This window comes from Equus przewalskii, chromosome 18 (genome assembly GCF_037783145.1).
Source record: "Equus przewalskii isolate Varuska chromosome 18, EquPr2, whole genome shotgun sequence".
In the NCBI taxonomy this organism is placed as follows: domain Eukaryota; kingdom Metazoa; phylum Chordata; class Mammalia; order Perissodactyla; family Equidae; genus Equus; species Equus przewalskii.
In genome coordinates, this window is record NC_091848.1 from 57,839,720 (window position 1) to 57,860,874 (window position 21,155).

The window sequence follows — 21,155 nt, forward strand, 5'->3', positions numbered from 1 at the left end:
CTTTGTAGAATCCATCAACACTTCCAAGTGCTGAAAAAGCTGCCTGAGTTTCCATTTACTAAAGAAATGCATTTACATTTTAAGTTATTTTGTTTATTCAGCGGCTACTTTTAAAGACTGAAACACTTCCAGAAAGCACGTTTTCGTCTTTTCTGTAGTAAGAGAACATTTCAGACTGGTTTCATAATGTTAGAAACTCTGTCTCAGGGTAGTTGTTTTTCTCTCTGAGGAAAAATATTAATGATTGTTCAAAAGTTATTTATATTACAGTTCATTTATTCTCACAGTGGAGGTTTTATATCCCTATTTTTAAAATTTAGATGATATCCAGCAGAGATATTCAAGGTATTTTCATGGTAGTTTCAGGGGAAGTTGGCGGTTATTTTTTTTCCTCTGAGTTGTATCACATTCTAAGTTTGATATTTGCAGATGGGTGGGTGTATGGTGTAAAATTCATGGCTGTTTCATGGTGCCCTTGTGTGGTGGTGTATTATTGGGCTGCGAAGCCTGGCTCTTGAGCGTGGAGTGAAAGCTGGTGTGAAGATAGAGCTTTGCTTTAATCAGCATTAAACTTTATCTGAGAGAGAGTCGTGTAGGAAGCAGATTGCTCGTATTGACCTTTAAAAGTAGACTAAGTAACAATGCTAGTGCGGATTTGAGAATAAAACTTCTTTATCAGCAAAGGATACGAAGTATTGTCATCAGAATCTAGGTAAACATTTGTTCCTTCATTAAAGTTAGTTTTGAGACTAGTTTAAAATTACTTTTTCCACAGATTAATGTACAGTTTCCTATCCATTCAATTAATAAAGTTATTTTGCAACTATTTCTTGCTAGATACTATGTTAAGTCTTTCTTCACAGTCTTCTAAAGCTGTGGTTTGTTTTAGTAAGTGAGAGCAGCACTGCACTGTTCTTAAAATAATAAATCAAGATAATAGGAAATTCTCTTACGGCCATCCATATCCATATTGAGGTTAAAACGCAGCAGTGTCACTTTTAATACAGTTTTCTGTGTAAGTATTCAGCTATTCCAAAAGGTGATTATAAATAGCTCTTTTGAAGGAGAAAATACTATCATTTTATGGGCATGTATTTATCTTTCTGTTAGAAAGAGATTCATTCACTAGCAGAAAGAGAAGTCAAGAATGCAGTCCCATTTATAATCTCAACAAAAAGAGTGAAATATCTAGGAATAAATTTAACCAAAGAGGTCAAAGGCCTATATGCTTAAAACTATAAGACATTATTGAAAGAAATTGAAGAAGACAAAGAAATGGAAAGATATTCCATGCTCATGGATTGGAAGCATAAAAACATGGTTAAAATGTCCATATTACCTAAAGCAATCTCTAGACTCAGTGCAATCCCAATGACAGTCTCCATGGAACTAGAACAAAGAATCCTAAAATTTATATGGAACAGCAAAAGACCCCAAATTGTCAAAGCAATCCTGAGAAAAAGAACAAAGCTGGAGGCATCACCATCCCTGACTTCAGATGAGCTACAGAGCCATAGTGATCCAAACAGCATGGCAGTGGCACAAAAGCAGACACACAGATCAGTGGAACAGAATTGAAAGTCCAGAAATAAAACCACACATCTATGGACAGCTAATCTTTGACAAAGTAGCCAAGAACATACAATGGAGAAAGGAAAGTCTCTTCAACAAATGGTGCTGGGAAAACTGAATAGCCACATGCAAAAGAATGAAAGTAGATCATTGTCTTACACCATGCACAAAAGTTAACCCAAAATGGATTAAAGACTTGAATGTAAGACCCAAAACCATAAAACTGCTAGAAGAAAATATAGGCAGTATTCTCTTTGACATTGGTATTAGCAGCATCTTTTCAAATACCATGTCTACTCAGGCAAGGAAAACAAAAGAAAAAATAAACAAACGGGACTACCTCAGACTAAAAACCTTCTGCAAGGCAAAGGAAACCAGGAACAAAACAAAAAGACAACCCACCAACTGGGAGAAAATATGTGCAAATCATATATCTGACGAGGGGTTAATTTCCAAAATACATAAAGAACTCATACAACTCAACAAGAAAACAAACAACCCAACCAAAAGATGGGCAGAGGATATGAGCAGACATTTTTCCAAAGATAACAGATGGCCAACAGGCACCTGAAAAGATGTTTAACATCACTAATAATTAGGGAAATGCAAATCAAAACTGCAATGCGATATCACCTTAGACCTGTTAGAATGGCTGTAATTAATGAGACAAGAAAAGACAATGTAGGAGAGGGTGTGGAGAAAAGGGAACCCTCACACACTGCTGGTGGGAGTGCAAACTGGTGTAGTCATTATGGGTATAGAGATTCCTCAAAAAAGTAAAAATAGAAATATCATACAACCCAGCTATCCCACTACTGGGTGTTTATCCAAAGAACTTGAAATCAACAATTCAAAGAGACTTATGCACCCCTGTGCTCATGGCAGCATTTTTCACAATAGCCAAGAAGTGGAGGCAACCCAGCTGCCCATCAACTGATGAGTGGATAAAGAAGAGGTGGTTTCTAATATGATGGAATACTACTCAGCCATTAAAAAAAGACAAGGGCTGTCCTGGTGGCACAGTGGTTAAGTTTGAACGTTCTGCTTCGGTGGCCCAGGGTTTGGTGGTTCGGATCCTGGGTGTGGACATGGCACTGCTTTGCAAGCCATGCTGTGGCAGGTGTCCCACATATAAAGTAGAGGAAGATGGGCACGGATGTTAGCTCGGGGCTAATCTTCCTCAAAAAAAAAGACAAAATTGTCCCATTTGCAATGATGTGGATGGACCTTGAGGGTATTATGTTAAGTGAAATAAGCCAGACAGAGAAAGACAAACACCACATGATTTCACTCATGTGTGGAAGATAAACTAACACATGGACAAGGAGAACAGATTAGTGGTTACCAGAGGGGAAGTGGTGGGGGAGGGCGAAAGGGGTACAGGGGCACTCATACATGGTGACGGATGAAAACTAGACTATCAGTGGTGAGTGCGATGCAGTCTATACAGAAACTGATATATAATAATGTGCACCTGAAACTACACGGTTATAAACCATTATGATCTCAATTAAAAAAAGGTAAAAGAAAGAAAAGGAAGGGATTCATTTGAATCCGCTTGTTAAGGAACTCTGAATTGTACAGTTGGAGCAGCAGCTGAAACATCTTAATCAACGTTACACGCCTCCTTCTAGGTGCTCAGCAAAATAGCAAATTTAATGATAAAAGGAAAGATGCAAATATTTGAATTTTTACAATCAATATGTTATCTGTTTCCATATCCAGTTACTGAAGAAATTTCTGGAACAAATAATGCTGCTACCAAAATATGACATTCATTTTTCCAAATCTTTAGCCATTAAACTCTTACTTTTTCTCATCATTCTATGGGGAAAAATGAGGCTTTTGGAGAGGGGCTACTCAAAAGTTGAATTTCAGTGGAATGTAAAATTAAGTGTCATTAGCTGTCGCTTTAACGCCTTCAGGAAGGAGTGACTTGCAGCGTGTGATGTGGTCAATAATCTGCACCATCTTTAGCATAAAGTGCTGTTAGGGACCCCTCAGCATCTCGGAGTTTAGAGGGGGTTTGTGATGTTTGTAAATAAGTAGATGAAGCTGCTCACATACTTCTGTTTTTATGTTTGTTTCCTTTGAACAATGACTATGAATTGATACTGTTTTGAGGATTGGATTTATCATGACGTGTATATATGTTGATTGTAAGCTGTGTTTACTTCTATTTGTTCAGATTGCAAAGTGCTTTGAACTCTTGGATTACAAAGGTAGTCGTGGATTATTGTGACCTCAGCTGGCTGCTGCTGGCTCCTGCGAGTAGACACGCTGAGAATGTGTCATCTGTTTTATCTCATGTAGGGAAAGTATTGGTGGCATAAGAGATCTGATGTCTTACATATTTTAAAAGCTTGACAACAAAGTCTTGCTTGTTTATAGAGTAAGTTAAAGATGGAAGAATAACTGATCGTTCTTTTTACTTCTGTTAAAGGTGACGGATGTGGCCACACCGTGCTCGGCCCTGAAAGTGGAACACTTGCGTCCATCAACTACCCGCACACCTACCCCAACAGCACTGTGTGCGAGTGGGAGATCCGCGTGAGGCCTGGGGACAGAGTGCGCTTCAGATTCGGTGACTTTGACATCGAAGATTCTGATTCTTGTCACTTTAATTACTTGAGAATTTATAATGGAATTGGAGTCAGCAGAACTGAAATAGGTAGGAAGTTTTCTTGTAAATGTCCATGTAATACATTATTGCCTGAGTTTTAAAACTAAAGCAGTTTTTGCTACTTCCTGTTGAGTAACTATGCTGTAGAGGAGGATATGTGGGAAATTATTGAAAACGTGTGGAAATCTCAAGTTTGAATCTCCTTTTGGAAGAGAAGATTCCTGTCTTTTTATTTACTGTTCTGATAAGCTTGTGTGTGTTGATACCTTTGTCACAAGATGCTGCTATACCACTTCTAAGAAGGTGGAAGTTAATTATCTCATTTTTTATTTGTTTTTCTTTGATCATTTTATTTGCAGAAGAAGACAAGTGTAATCCATGCGTAGGAGGCAGCATGTCATGGTGATTAAGGGCATGGGTTTTGGATCAAAACTTCCTGGTATTAAATTCTAACTCTGCTATTAGCTTGCTGTGTGACCTTGGTCAAGTTACCTGACGTCTCTGTTTCCTCAATTGTAAAATAGGGAATGAACTAGTACATGTAAAGTGCTTAGAACAGAACCTAACGCATAATATATGCTTAGTAAATATCAGCTGCTCTTGTTGTTATTCTCAACTAAGATCAGCGTCATCTGGAAAACTTTTAAATAATCCTGTAAACCTGGTTCCCATGCAAGACCAACTGCGTCATAGTCGAATGGGTGGGACCCGCGCCTCAGTATTCTACAGCCTCCCAGGAGATCGACTCTGCGGTCAGGTTGAGGACCTCTGGCTTAGAGATCAGCGCCTTTCTCTTAAGAAAGGTGGGGAAGTTTGTAAGGCTATTGTGGTGACCTGACATAAAATGAAGAGGTCTGGAACTCTCTGAGTTCCTGTGGAGACATTTGTTGGAACCAGTGTGTACACTGTCTCTGGAGCCCGGACCGTGTTCTCTCAGCGTCACCCTCGTCCTCTGGCCTCCTCCCCGGCCCTCTCCTCTGGGCCCGTTGAGAGGACAGCTCCCAGCCCGCCTCCCTGGCTGCGGGTTGATGCCCGGGCTGTCTCTGCGTCGGCTCTCGATTAGCCTGGTGGCCTGATCACCACGTGCTCGTTGCCAGGACTGTGTGGTCTCAGGTGGGCTGTAGGAACTCACATCACATCGCCTGCGGATCTAGAAACGCTGTCGCCGTGGCACCGATGCCAGAGAACTGGGTGCTCACTGCCTGCTGGGCCGGGCGGCAGGGCGGCGGGGACCCTGAGCAGTCTTGCAGCACCGTGAGAAAAGGGACCCCAGTCCGATGCGGCCCTGAGCAGTTGACAGGAAATGAAGGAGCTCGAGAAACGTTTGTCCTCTGTGAGACTGTGTGTAAATGGCATTTTAGAAAAAGAGGGGAGGAGGTGGCGGGAGCTGGTGTCCACGGAGATGCGGCTCCCGAAAGTGACGTGCGGACCTCGTTTGCATCGTGATTCGAGTTAACCGACGGCAAGAAGACATTTTTAAGATAATCAGAAATTTTAAGAGGAATTGGGCGTTCGGTGGTAGTCAAGAACGATTGTTTTTGGTGTGGTAATGTTATAATTATTTTCTCACGTTCTGCTTGTGAGACATTCTCAAGTTCTCACGAAATGTCGTGGTTTGTGTTAAGCGTCTCAGGAAGAAAGGCGGGCAGGGGTCTGTGCAGTAAGATGACCTGTGGGAGAAGCCGAGCCTGGCCCGGGGGGTGCTTGGCCCTCCTCTCTCTGCTTTTGTGTAGTTTTGAAAATTTCCATGATGAAAAGTGTTGTTTTTCAATGAAAATAGACAAGAGGGCTCCGCGTTTGGACAGTGAGTACTGTCACTCGCTCGGGGGAGGAGAGACGTGGGGAAGGTGTTGAGCCCCGGCTTTAAATGCTCCCAGGGCTCTCGTCGCAGCTCCGGGCCTCCCGTGCTGAGTCCTTCCAGCCGGTGCTCGGCCGCCGTGCCTGGACTTGAGTCGTTGGCTGCGCCGTCGGAGGGTTAAATGGATAGGGCTTCGCAGGGCTGGGGATGGGGTAGGTGTGCGGTCAACCTCGGCTCTCCCTCACCCTGCTCTTCTCGTCTCCCGTGTTCTCTCTCCCCACTCGGGAGTGGAGAGCTGCAGGAAGGTCCAGGGCCCCGAGCGAGGGCGTTCCTGTTGGATTTTGTTTGGCCCTCGTCACCACCTACCGTGTCCCACTGGTCCTCCATTTGGGTAGCCGCCTATGTTTAGTGGGAGGAAGGTCACTTTCCTGACATCGCAGAGAAGTAAAGATCATCCGAGAGCGGCGTTGGATGCTCTGGTGAAGGTGAGAATGCAGAGAGCTACAGGATGGAGGCGGATGTGTGGGGTCCAGACTCCAGCGACAGCGGAGATGAAGCGTCCTGTCCTCTGTCAGCTCTTCCCGCTGCCCCTTCTGAAAAGAGCCGGCCCAGATGAGCTGCCTTTCCCTATAGAAATGGTTCTTATTTTGGTGTAAAGCTTAGATTTTTGGGTTGTGTCTATAGGTGTTATTTGGGGGATTTTTTTCCCCTGAGAATTATGGAATGTTGGTGTTATGGTATAAAGGTATTATGGAATAATCGGGAAAAGAAAATGAAGGGAGCGTGGTTTCTCAAGGAATCGTTCTTTAATCATAAATCCCCTCGAATGTGTTTTAACCGATACGCGCTTCTGGCTTCCTTGGCGGTTGGGCAGTTATTTTCTGTTCTCTTAGAAGGGATAATAATGTGTAGCATTATTTAAATATACGAGTTTATTATGATTTCATGTGACTACTTTCTGATTGCTAAACTGTCCAGAAATCTGTGAAATTCCTGGGGGTCGTGGTGCCTGTTGCCCCGACAGACAGGTGTGCGCCGTGACGGGACGGCGTCAGCTCAGGGGTCTCCACTCCGCCCCTTCCGGAGGCGGATCGTGTTGGAATGAGAAAATCCCATTGTGCCTTGAATTTTACTTTTCCTTTTGGTTCTTTAATTCCTGGTGTCTGAGACATAGTAGTTGCTCTGTAAAGATGGTAATTGAAGTAAAAAATTTATTTGTTATGCATCTTAACTTTTTCTGTACATATACAAATATATATCTCCAAACTATTTTGCAAGTTGTTTTTTTCCTCTCTTAATATTTAGACATCTTTTCATTGGCCTGTAGACAGCTCCTAGCATCGTTTCCCCTCTGGATATTATTGATAATTAGTCCAAAGATGAAATTTAAAAACAAACGTTAAAAAGAAAAATCTTTGCTTATTTGTAACCTTTTCCTACTCTATTTTATATATTTGCCTCCTGGATTTTGCTTAAAGTTTCCATTTGAAATAACCTTTTTGGGGAGGATGGAAATCGTAGGTGGAGATCTAGCTGAGAAGCTGAGCATTTTAAGGCTGAGTAGGTGCTGAAGGAGAAAGCGTTCTCTAGAAGGAGAAACATGGGAGTGCGTGTGTGCCCACTTACACTTACAGGTCCCCCTGCTGTCTGCACCTTCATCCGAGGGCCCTTTGAAAGTCCTGTCTCTTCAGTCCTCGGCTGATAGTAACCGAGAGGGAAACCGCATCCTCCGGCCTTCATTTCATAAATGCTTCCAGGTCTCCTGTGTTTTTTTTCAGTTTCTCTTTTTCGGTTATTTGTCCCGTCTCCATAATATGCTTAGGTCTCCCTATTTTAAGAGAAAAAATAGATTTTCTTTCTTTTTACCATCAAACCTCTTGAAAAAGCTGTAATGATGATAATATGTATTTAATGTGAGAGTGATTGCTGCGTTTTTTGAATTCTTTTCTTAGAGGCTCAGGCTAATGATAAAGGTGACTGGATGCATGCCCTGCTTGCCGTGTGCCAGGTGCACGTCAGTCACTTTATCAATTAACTTACTTAGTCTTCATGAGAACCCTTGAGATACATGCTGTTACACCCCCATTTACTGATGAGAAACTGAGGCACAGAGAGGTAAAATAACTTGCTCAAGGTCACACGGCTAGTAAGTTGCTAAGCAGGATTCAAACCTAAGCAGTCTGGCTTCAGAATTGCTGCCTCTTAGATTTAGCCCTTGACATGCTTGATTTCATTGAATCCTGCCAGAATCCTAGACATTATTCCCATAAAGCGGATAAACAGAAGATCTGAGAAGATAAGCCACCTGCCCAAAGTCACACAGCAAAGTTGGGACTTGAACCAAGATCTGGCTAACAGCAGAGTCCATGATCTCAGCCACCAGGCTCTGGCCTCCTGGAGGAATGGATACCAGCAGTGGCTCCTGGATCTTTCACTGTGCACCCCCACCCCAAACTGTTGAAACCAGCAGCTTTTTAGTGAACGTTTCTTTCATTTAGCTGTTTATTTTGACATAATTTCCGACTTAAGGGGAAAGTTGCAAGAACGGGATAAAAAATTCCCATATCCCTCTCACCCAGATTTTCCATGTTGACATCCACTGCATTTGCATTATCCTCCCACATGGACACACAGTTGTTTTTCCTAAACTGTTTGAGAGTAAGTTTCAGGCGTGATGTCCCTTTACCCCTGTATACTGAACTGTTTATTTCCTAAAAATTAGGACATTCTCTTTACATGACCTCAGGACAGTTATCAGAGTAAAGGAAAGTCATGTTCTTGTAGCACTAGGTACCGACCTTATTCAGGTGTCTCCAGATGTCCAGACAGTGTGGCTCATAGGAAAGACCGTCTCAGATCGTGCGTCGCGGTCAGTTGTCGCTTCTTAGTCTGCGTTCCTAGGACCTTAAAGGCGAGGACGGCTCCTCGGTCTCTCCTCGTGTTTCATGATGCTGACCTTCCTGAAGGCCTAAATGGGCCAGTCATCTTGTAGCATCTTCCTTAATTTGATTGACTTATGTCTCCTCACAACTACATTCCGGGTACGGACTTCTGGCAGGAATGCCAGAGGGATGTTCTTGGTGCGTGGTGTCCGGAGCTCACCCTGTCCGTTTGTCCCACTGCGGCGCTGTCCGCCTGGGTCTCCTGGCTCAGCTGATGTCTCCCGGATTCCTACAGTGTAGCTGTGCTTCCCGTCGTCAGCAGTACCCCTCTTGTGGGGGCACTCACTCAGTGAACTCGCACCCGCTAGTTTGGGCATCCATTAATGATTCTTGTGCGAGTCAGTTGTTGTTATGATAATTGTCAAGTAGCTGGTTTTCTAATTTCATCCCTCCTTCTGTGTTTATTAGGTTTTTTCTACTGAAAAGGTAAGCTTTTCCTTCACTCCCATTTATTTGTTTGTTTATATCAGCATGGACTCATGGATTCTTGTGTTAGTCCAGGGTTTATAGTCCTTTACTATCATTATTTATTTTGATGCTCATAATGTCCCAGATTGCCAGTGTGAACCCTCAGGCCAGCTCCTGCGTCCTTTTGTGATGCCCTCATCGTTCTGTGAGTATTTCCTAATGGTCTGGCACAGGATATTCTAGATTTATCTTGTACTTGCTCTGCCCCAGCCCTGAAATCAGCCGTTTCGTCAAGGAACCCTCATTCTTTTTAATGGAAAATGATTGTTAAGTAGCATTTTGTTTAATCTCCACGTATTTGTGACTTTTCCAGTTTTCTTCTTGTAGTTGATTTCTAGTTTCGTATTGTTGTGGTCAGAAAAGGTGCTTCATATTATTTCAAGCTTCTTAAACTTATTGAGACTTGTTTTGTGGCCTAATATGTGATCCACCCTGGAGAATGTTCCATGTGCATTCAAAAAGAATGTACATTCCACAGTTTTTAGATGGAATGTTCTGTATGTATCTAAGTCCATCTGGTCTAAAGGGTCCTTTAAGGCCAGTGTTTCCTTATTGATCTTCTGTCTGGATGATCCATCCATTGATTAAGTGGGGCCCTAAAGTCTCTTCTATTATTGTGATGCTGTCAATTTCTCCTGTTATGTCTGTTAACGTTGCTTTATGTATTTAGGTGCTCCTATGTTGGGCACATAGCTGTTTACGAGTGTTACATCCTCATGTTGGATTGTTCCCTTTATCATTATGCAGTGCCTGTCTTTATCTCTTGTTACGGTTTTTGTTTTAAAGTCTATTTTGTCTGATATAAGTATTGCTACCCCCGCCTTCTTTTCATTGCTATTTGCATGGAATATCTTTTTCCATCCCTTCACTTTCAGTTTGTGACTGTCTTTAGGTCTGAAGTGTCTCTCTTGTAAGCAGTATATATATGGTCTTGTTTTTTTTTTTATCCATTCAGCCACCCTGTGTCTTTTAACTGGAGCATTTAGTCTGTTTATATTTAAAGTAATTATTGATATATATGTACTTACTGCCATTTTGTTACTTTGTTTCTAGTTGATGTTTTAGTTCTCTACTTCTTTCTTCTTCTCTTACTCTCTTCTCTTGTGATTTGATGACTTTAGTGTTATGTTTGGGTTCCTTTCTTTATTTTTGTGTATTTATTCTAGATTTCGGGTTTGTGATTATCATGAGTTTCATACATAATAATCTGTGTAAATAGGAATCTATATTAAGTTGATGGTCTCTTAAATTCTACCTCATACTAAAAGCCCTACACTTTTACTGCCCCACCAGTGTTTTATGTTTTTGATATCACATTTTACCTCCTTTAATTTCGTGTGTCCCTTGGCCTCTCGTCTGAGATATAGATGGTTGTCTTTTGACCTTCGTTCTAGCTTTGTGAGTGGTTGATCCACTGCTTGTACTGTAGGTTTGCCTTTACCAGTGGTATTTCTTCTTTGATAATTTTCTTATTTCTATTTGTGGCCTTTTCTTTTCCACTTAAAGAAGTTCCTTTAACATTTCTTGTAAGGCCAGTTTGGTGGTTATGAACTCCTGCAGTTTTTGCTTGTCTGGGAGGCTCTTCATCTCTCCTTCCATTCTGAATGATCACTTTGCCAGATACGGTATTGTTAGTTGTAGGATTTTTCTGTTCAGCACATTGAATATATTGTGCCACTCCCTTCTAGCTTGTAAGGTTTCTGCTGAGAAGTCAGCTGATAGCCTAATAGGGTTTCCCTTCTACATAACTTGTTGCTTTTCTCTTGTGACTTTTAGGATTCTCTCTGTGTTTTTAATTCTTGACATTTTCGTTACAATGTATCTTGCTGTGGGCCTCTTTGAGTTCATCTTGTTTGGTGCTCTCTGTGCTTCCTGTACCTGAATGCCCCTTTCCTTTCCTGGGTTAGAAAAGTTTTTGGCTATCATTTCTTCAAATAAGTTCTCAGCCCCTTTGTCTCTCTTCTTCTTCTGGGACATCTATAATATGGATCTTAGTACGCTTGATACTGTCCCAGGGGTGCCTTAAACTGTCCTCATTCTTTTTAATTCTTTTTTCTGTTTAGCTTGGGTGATTTCTTCTACTCTTTCATCCAGATTGCTGATCTTTTCTTCTGTGTCATGTACTCTCCTGTTGGTTCAGAGTGAATTTTTCATTTCCATTATTGTATTCTTTAGCTCTGATTGGTTCTTTTTTATGTTTTCTGATTCTTTGTTGACGTTCTCACTGTGTTCATCCATTCTTCTCCCCAGATCAGTGAGCATCCTATGACCATTAGTTTGTACTCTTGATCACGTAGATTGTTTATCTCTGTTTTGTTTAGTTCTTTTTCTGAGGGTTGGTCCTGTTCTCTTACTTGGAACATACTACTTTCTCTTAAAACTTCTTATTTTTTAATTTTTTATTACCTTGAGACTTGAGAGACAGCTTGATTATACATAAGTCCTTGATTCATGTTAAGTTTTTCAAAAAATACTCTTCCATTATTGCCTTTTTAGATTATTTTTTGAGACGTCTGATACCAGTTGAATTCTCTTGCCCTTACAAGGTATTTGATCTTTGTGTAGAGGTTGGGAGGGTTCTTTCTTTACCTTCAAAGTCTAACAATTTTATAAGGACACATGTTGAAGGTGATTGTCATGGGTTAGTGTTCACTGGTATCCCGTGAGCTCTTTCAATATATAGTTTCAGATCTTCTTTTATTTCTGGAAAGTTTTCTTGAATTATAGTTTTAATATTATTTCTGTTCCATTGTCTTGTGTATCTTTTATAGACATCTTAATTATAGGAAAATTGGGTCTTCTTTCCATTTCAACCATGTTCATTTCAGCCACATTCTCACTGATCCTTTTCCTTTTTAAATTGCCTTTTCATTTTGTCTTTTTCTTTTCTTCAACATGCATTGTCATGTTTTCATTTGAATCTATTTCTTGTGCACCTTTTAATACAGTCTTTATTTCTCATCGTTTTATCATTTTTTGTATTTCTTTTCTGAGATCAACCAACTCTTATGTCTTTCCGTTTTGTGTCTGTTTCTGTTCTTAGTTTTTAAGTTTCTGTTTCAGGTTGTTTTATCATATCCCCAATTGCTAGTTTGAGGACATTCAATTAAGTTTTGAGTGTTGTGTTCCAGTTTTCTTCTGCTTTACCCTTGTTTTTGTGGGGAGGGAATTTCCATAAACTGAATTGCTGGGACTGTCATTTTTTTGTTTTCTTTTTATGCTGTATTTTTTCAAGTATATAAAGACTGTGAGCTGATACTTGTCTGGACAGGGCGGCTGGTTTGCCGTGGTTTATAAGCTCGTGGTTCATGACAGGTTTGTGGTGGCCTTCTGTCAGTGTAGTAAGTTTTTCTCCTTCTTTTGGAGAAGAGATTGTAGTGGGGGAGGGGTTGTGTATCCTTGTGTTTGTTTTTTTTTCTCTCTTGCAGGATCCTCAGGATTTCTGTACTAACTTCCTTGCCTGAAGTCAGTGCTCTCGTCAACAGTGCGTTTTTTCTTTTTCTCAGTATTTTCTGGCTGTGTGTGGGATATCATGGTCATCCTTGTCTCCCACAGTGGGCCTTTCGTTAACTTTTACCACTTAAGTTATTCTTAGATCCTATGACGTCTATTCATATGTGTTAGTGATCTGTGACCCTAGTGAAAACAAAATGATTTTTCTTTCTTTTAAAGTTGTCTTTGTGAGGGGCTGGCCCCGTGGCCGAGTGGTTAAGTTCGCGTGCTCTGCTGCAGGCGGCCCAGTGTTTCGTCGGTTCGAATCCTGGGCGCGGACATGGCACTGCTCGTCAGACCACGCTGAGGCAGCATCCCACATGCCACAACTAGAGGAACCCACAACGAAGAATACACAACTATGTACCGGGGGGCTTTGGGGAGAAAAAGGAAAAAATAAAATCTTTAAAAAAAAAAAAAAAAAAGTTGTCTTTGTGAAAAATAATTATTTTCTGTCAAATTAAAGTGTTAAGTATTGTTTTATTGAAAGAAGTAAGGGGTATTACAACGATCATCATTTTGTAGCGTTTTACATTTAGAGTGGTTTTCCACCGGCAGGAGTTAGAGGAAAGATGTCGCATCTTGATGCTCCTGGGAATCTTGTGTGACAGATGTGAGAGCCCCTGAGTTTCACTTGAGAGAAAGTCCTGGCCTATGAGAACATGAAGGGAGGAAGGCTAAAGGCATCTCATATCTGTTTGTCACAACAATACATTGATTACTCTGGATGTTTTTCAAGAGAACGTTTGATGGGAACTTACCTGGATTTGTCCCTAATGCAGAAGCATCCTATGAGACTGTCTGTTGCATTGCCAAGTCCAGAAGCCATAAACCATTCAAAAGACCTCAGTGAACCTTTGTGCCTGCAGTGGTCAAGCTGGTTTGTGGCCTAGAACAGAGAAGTACTGAAGCTTTGTGTATATAAATGATGTCACCACTTCAAAATGTTTCCTCTAATGTTTTGAGGCAGGTCAGTGGGAAACTGACAACTGTTGCGTTTCTCATTGGCATTCAACTGGATAAAACTTAATCCACTCTGTGATGCTGACCCCATCCAAAAATTCCTGCCTGTGAGCCCATATAGGAAATGTTAAGAAGCCTTTGATATCTCTTAAGTGGTGAAAAGTTTATTTTTCCAGAAAAGCTTTGAACGAAATTTCTTGGAATGCTCTGTATGTTTCACCTGTGGTGCCTGGCAACACGTCTGGTTTTGCTGAATCTGTTCTGACTCATTGCTTTTTACGTGAGTACACTTGGTGTGAGGAACTCTGCCAGCTGTCCTGAAAGAAGCCGTCAACTCTGGAAGAGCCAGCGCCTTGAGTCACTGCCTTTGCAAGAGTTTTTATTAAGAAATAGAAGCAGGGTATGAAGCTCTCTTCTATCCAGAAGTTTGTTGGTTTTCTATAAGATAATCCTTAAAGCCCTCAATTAAAGTAGAAGTGTCACAAGAGAGAAGGAAAGCCTGCTCAGGAAAAATCAGTGGGGGACTGCTGTTACTTCAAGGATATCATGGTCCATGTGAGTGCTGGAAAACTTTCTGTCCAGACCCTTGGGTCACCATAATGGATGATGATCAAAACTCAGGTGCTCTTTTGTCCAAGCTGCCATTCTGAAAGAGGTCATTGGAGCAAGCAGCTATGCTTATAGTCAAAGAAATGCACATTTTTAAACTAAGTATGTTCCCTCCCTGACTTTTAGTAAAAAATATAATAATATTATGTTGGTGTGGGTGTGGTGAAATGGGTACTTTTCTTTTTTTAAAGATTTCGTTTTTCCTTTTTCTCCCCAAAGCCCCCCAGTACATAGTTGTGTATTTTAGTTGTAGGTCCTTCTAGTTGTGGCATGTGGGATGCCTCCTCAGCATGACCTGATGAGCAGTGCCATGTCCGCGCCCAGGGTCCAAACCGGCAAAACCCTGGGCCGCTGAAGCAGAGCGCGCGAACTTAACCACTCGGCCCCACGGCCAGCCCTAGGGGACTTTTTTATATACTGAGGATGTATTAGTTGGTGTAGCTCACTCGGGTAGTGGTCTGGACGTCTATATTACTGGTCACTTCTTTGGAAACACTTCCAAAGATAGAAGAAGTTGTATTAGGAAAGTTTTTATTGCAGCATTGTTCACTATATAGAAAAATCAGAAGCAGTCTAAATTTCTAACAGGAAATGAAGTAAGGTAAGGTATATGCACCATTTCCCCAGTTTTTGGCTATCAGTAATTGTTTGCTGTGCGCGTTCTCTGACCTGACTTTTGGTGAACGTAAGTGCACGTTTCTCCATCTAGAAGAGGAGCTGCTCGGTCACCGGGTGTGCGCGTGTTCCTCTGGAGTAGATAGGGCCAGACGCCCCTGGTCGTGCCGGTGTGTACCCACCAGCAGTGTGTGGGTTCCCGTTGCTGTCCCCCTTCTCTTTCCCCTCCAGCCGTGCTGCTGTGTGTGCTGACGTCACATCATAGCTCTGCTTTGTGTTTCTCTGGTGGCCGATGAAATTGTGCTCTTTTCACGTGTTTATTAGCCATTTGAATATCTTCTTTTGTGAAGAGTCTATTGAAATTTTTTATGCATTTTTTTTTCTATTGGGTGATCATTTTCTTATCTGTGGGAGGTCTTTATATGTTCCGGTTATGGGTTCTCTTTAGATTTGTGTATTACAAATGTATTCTCCCTCTCTATGGTCTTCCTTTTTACCCCTTACTAGCATCTTTTGATAATCAGACATTATTAATTTTAACATTGTTCACATTTGTTAATTTTTTTCTTTCATAGTTAGCACTTTTTTGTGTTCTCTTTTAAAATCTTTGCCCACTCGTAGGTCATGAAGACGTTCTCAAGGTTTTCCTCTAAAAGCTTTATTGTGTTCCCTGCTACACACGTTATCCTCCAGAGTTGATTTTTGTGTATGATGTGGAGGAGGAGTAGAAGTGTCAGGGTGCATTTTCCCATGGGGACCTGATTCATTTTAAAGTGTGTGAAGACCCGATCTGTCATCTGTTCATGAACAAATAACACTGAAGTGGCCACCTTCCCTGAAGTCAAAATGCACAATGACTTTATGATGTTGTAGAAAAACCTTCTACTTTTAAAGTAGTCACTACTATCTTTTAGAAGGAAAAGCAAGTCCATTCTTACTGATATTGCTAAATTCCTTTTTAAACATAGTAAATATTTATTACATGTCCTTTTAAATATATACCCAGTAGTCTAATTGTTTAAATAGAAATTAGACATGGACCCTCCTATCATTATCCTCTTCAGGTGAGTCTTTGTTGAAGCAGGAAGAACTAACCAGCCAAAACAATTGAATTTTACCCCCAGCATGAGAGAAATCATGGGGAGGCGGCCCAGTCATTCCGAAGGAGCACAGGAACTCCCTCTAAGTCAGGGGCTGCTTTTTCCAGCACCAGCCGCTCGGGCCCAGCAAGCACGAAGCAGTGACCCTTGAAGGCCGACTTTTTAAAGAAAACTGCACTGATGGACGTTTAATGGTAGCATCTTCTCTAAATGTTTTTGGGGTGCCGTAATGGCCTCTTCTAAACGTTAGAGGCTTCACCTGTGCGTTCAGACATTTTTGAGAGCATGTGTGGCCCCAAAGTACACAGGCCAAGAGGCCAAGCAAAACGTGTCTGTCTGCTGCTTCAGGCCCTGGGCCCTGGACTCCAGTTGTGCGTGTGCTTCTCAGGTGTGACCCTCGAAAAGCAGGGCATTCTTACCACACACCTCGTTGTATTAGTTTTCTATTGTTTCATAGCTCTACCACAGACTTAGCTGCCTAAAACAACACAGTTTGTGACCTCAGGTTCTGTAGATCAGAAGCCGGCATGGTGTGACTGGATGCTTACCTGGCTGGGATCAGGATGCAGCTGGGGGTGCACTTCTCGTCTGGGCCTAGTGTGCTCTTCTGAACTCACTGGCTGTTGCAGAACGTGCTTCCTTGCAGTTGTGAAACTGGGGTCTCCTCGTTTTCTGCTACCTGTTGGCCGGGGACTGCTTTCGGTTCCCAGAGGCCACCCGAGTGACAGTTCACTGTATAGGCATTTGTGCTCTTCTAGGCCAGGCGGCATGTGTCTCTCTAATTTCCAGTTCTGCAAGTAACTGAAGAGAACACCTGTTTTTAAGGGACCTGCATGATTAGGTCAGGCCCACCCAGGAAATCTCCCTCTTGCCATATATGTAGTATGTAAATAGTTAAAAAATTTTTAAAGGCAGGGTTTCTGGTAAGAAAATACTCTAGAAGCATAAAAAGATCATACACTAGGAAATTCAAAAAGTGGACACACATTGGAAAAGTTAAGGTTTACTGGTTAATCAAGAAAATAAATTACCAGTTTCTTTTATCTCTAATACTGCTGGGGGGAGAATGAATTGATGCAGCCTATCTGAAAAGCAGTTTAGTAATAGTTTACGTTAAAGTCAGAAAGAGTGCATGAATTGGTGAATAAAGAGACAAAAGTACAATACTGTGCTTGTGCATCTGTCTGTGCACACACATGTGCATATGTACACATTTATGTTCGTTTAATGATGACTGTAACCCTCTGACGTAAATGCTGTTACTGTTTTCCTTTAATAGATGGAAAGAGCCAAGGTGTAGAGAGGTACCGGCCAAAGCGTTAACAACACTATTAACTAATAGTGGTTACCTCAGTATAGTAGGTAGCATTATATTAGAATGAGTATCATTTGTTATTGTTTTCTCTTTGTATTCTTTAAAATTTTTGTAAAGTTCATTTATTTATTTTTTAATTAAGATTATGATAGTTTACAACCTTGTGAAATTTCAGTTGTACATTCTTGTTAGTCGTGTTGTAGGTACACCACTTCACCACCCCTAGTGCCCTCCCCCCACCCCCCCTTTCCCCTGGTAACCACCGATCAGTTCTCTTTGTCTATATGTTAATTTCCACCTATGAGTGGAGTCATACAGAGTTTGTCTTTCTCTGTCTGGCTTATTTCACTCAACATAATACCCTCAAGGTCCATCCATGTTGTTGTGAATGGGACGATTTTGTCCTTTTTTATGGCTGAGTAGTATTCCATTGTGTATATATACAATATCTTCTTTATCCAATCGTCAGTTGCTGGGCACTTAGGTTGGTTCCACATCTTGGCTATTGTAAGTAATGCTGCAATGAACATAGGGGTGCATGGGACTTTTGGAATTGCTGATTTCAAGTTCTTTGGATAGATACCCAGTAGTGGGATGGCTGGGTCATAAGGTATTTCTATTTTTAACTTTTTGAGAAATCTCCATACTGTTTTCCATAGTGGCTGCACCAGTTTGCATTCCCACCCTATTAACAGGAAGAAAATGGTAAAAAGGCTTCCTCGAAATAAATACTCACCCTATATTGATGGTAGTAGTGTAAATTAGTATAACTATTTCAGAAAGCAACATGACTCTGAAATTTCATGTCAAAAAACCTGGCCTCAATAATTATTTTAAATATGGGGGAAAAAAAGCTGTATGTATGAACAAATCTATTGCCATTATCTAAAATATGGAAAAATTGGAAACCTGAATTTCCATGGTAAAGGCAATAGTTAAATAATTATAGCTCATCCGCTTGGATAGAATTATAATTATGCATCCTTTAACAACGGGGATACGTTCTGCGAAATGCATCGTTAGGCCATTTCATCACTCTGTGATGCGAACGTCCTGCCACGTACTTACACAAACCTGGATGGTATAGCCCACTGCACGCCTTGGCTCTGTGGGACTGATCTTACGGGACCACCGTCGTATATGCGGTCTGTCATTGACCGAAATGTCTTTATGCAGCACATGGGCTGTATTACGAGGAGCTTATTCGTTCCAGCCCGCCACCACATTTTCCTGGTCCCCTTACTCCTTTTCCTTTGGAGCTTTCGTGGAATCCGTAGCCACTTTCTCCTCTGAGGCTTCCTCCACTCTACTGCTATCTAGGTTTACCTTGGTGTTGACACCCTGCATGCAGACCCCCTCCAACATCACAGCCTCCACGTAGATGACCCACTTACATCTTGCATCTCTTCCCATTGAGAGTTACAGCCTCACCTTCTCCCAAAAGGCAAGAGACATTTCTTCTGTTTAGCGGACTCTGGACAGGTCATCTCAATTCTCACAGATCACTCTGTTTCCGAAAGCTCCCATTTTTCTTTCTTTCGGATTTATCACCACTTCTGCATGCCAGTTTAACCTGAGAACCCCAAGATGCGGGCTAGGTGGTTTGTACCTTTTAGCTATTATGAATAGTGCCCTGAGTATCATGTGCAAGGTTTCGGGTGGACATATGTTTGCATTTCTCTTGAGTAGATGCCTAGAAGTAGAATTGCTGGATTATATGGTAACTCTGTGTTTAAACTTTTAAAGTTCCAGACTTTTCTTGAAAGCAACTGCACCATTTTACAATCCCACCAGAAGTGTGTGAGGGTTCCAATTTTTCCACATCCTTGCCAACGCTTGTTATCATCTGTCTTTTTGATTCTAGCCATCCTAGTGAGTGTGAAGTGGTATCTCATTGTGGTGTTGATTTGCGTTTCCTTGATGACTAATGATTATGTTTCTTCTTTTTTTTTTTTTTTTTTGGTGTTGCACATTCTATAGCTTTGAACAAATGTGTAAGGACATGTATCCATCACTGTGGTATCATACAGAGCATTTTCCCTGCCCTGAAACTCCTCTGTGCTCTGCCTGTTCATTCCTTTCCCCTCAACCCCTGGCAGCCACTCATCTTTTTACTGTCTCCATAGTTTGTCATACTGTCTCCATAATTTTGCTTTTCCAGAATGTCATATAATTGAAATCAAAAAATACCAAACTTTTTTGGATTGCCTTCTTTCAATTAGCAATATGCATTTAAAGTTTTTTCACATCTTTCGATGGCTTAATAGCTCATTTCTTTTTAGTAGTGAATAATATTCCACTGTCGGGATGGACCACAGTTTAGCCATTCACCTAATAAAGGACATCTTGGTTGCTTCCACATTTTGGCCATTATAAATAAAGCTGCTATAAACATCCATGTGTAAGTTTTTGTGTGGACATAAGTTTTCACTTTCACTGGGTAAATACACAAGAGTGCGATTGCTGGATTTTATGGTAAGCCTGTTTAGTTTTGGAAGAAATTCCCAAACTCTCTTCCAAAGTGGCTGTACCATTTTGCTTTCCCATCAGCAATGAATGAGAGTTCCTGTTGCTGTACACTGTCACCAGTATTTGGTGTAAGTATTCTGGATTTTGGTCATTCATTAGGTATGTAGCGATGTGTCGTCATTTTAATGTGCATTTCCCTGATGACGTATGATGTAGAGCATCTTTTCATATGTTTACTTGCCGTCTGTATATCTTCTTTGGTGAAGTGTCTGTTAAGGTCTCTGGCCCATTTTAAGATCAGGTAGTTTTCTTCTTGTTGAGTGTTAAGCATTCTTTGTATATTTTGCATGAATCCTTGATCAGATGGGTCTTTTATCAGATGTGTCTATTCCAAATATTTTCTCTCAGTCTTCGGCTTGTCTTCTCATTCTCCTGACATTATCTTTTGCAGAGCAGAAGTTTTTAGTTTTAGTGAAGCCCAGCTTATCAATTATTTCCTTCATGGATCCTGCCTTTGGTGTTGTATCTAAAAAGTCATAATCATACCCAAGGATATCCAGATTTTCTCCTATGTTATTTTCTAGGAGTTTTATAGTTGTGCTTTTTATATTTAGGTTTATGATCCATTTTGAGTTCATTTTTGTGAGGGGTATAAGGTCTGTGTCACATGTGTGTTTTTGCATGTGAGTGTCCAGTTGTTCCAGCACCATCTGTTGAAAAGACTGTCTTTGCTTCATTGTGTTGCCTTTGCTCCTTTGTCAAAGATCAGTTGACTGTATTTATGTGGATCTGTTTCTGGGCTCTCTATTCTCTTCCATTGACCTATTTGTCTCCTCTTTTGCCAACACCACACTGTCTTGATTACTGTAACTTTATAGTAAGTCTTGAAGATGGGTAGTTTCAGTCCTCCATCTTTGTTCTTCTTAAATATTGTGTGGGCTATTCTAGGTCTTTTCTCTCTCCGTATAAACTTTAGGATTGACTAATCAATATATACAAAATAACTTGCTGGGACTTTGATTTGGATTGCATTGAATCCATAAATTAAGTTGGGAATAACTGACATTTTGACAATATTTAGTCTTCCTATCCATGAACATGGAACATCTCTCTGTTTATTTAGTTATTCTTTGATTTCGTTCTTCAAAGTTTTATGATTTTTCGCATGTAGTTCTTGTACATATTTTGT

At 41.0% G+C, this 21,155-nt stretch overlaps 1 protein-coding gene across 3 annotated transcripts in view; it reads left to right on the top strand.

Moving 5' to 3' along the window:
- The window catches only part of DCBLD2 (discoidin, CUB and LCCL domain containing 2), an 80,883-nt gene that overhangs the window by 12,063 nt on the left and 47,665 nt on the right, over positions 1–21,155 (top strand). For all 3 annotated transcript variants that reach the window (XM_070582105.1, XM_070582107.1, XM_070582106.1), the window contains one exon: positions 4,016–4,243. In XM_070582105.1, coding sequence (XP_070438206.1) covers positions 4,016–4,243 — 228 coding nt within the window. Of the gene's footprint in view, positions 1–4,015; positions 4,244–21,155 lie in introns of those variants that run through there.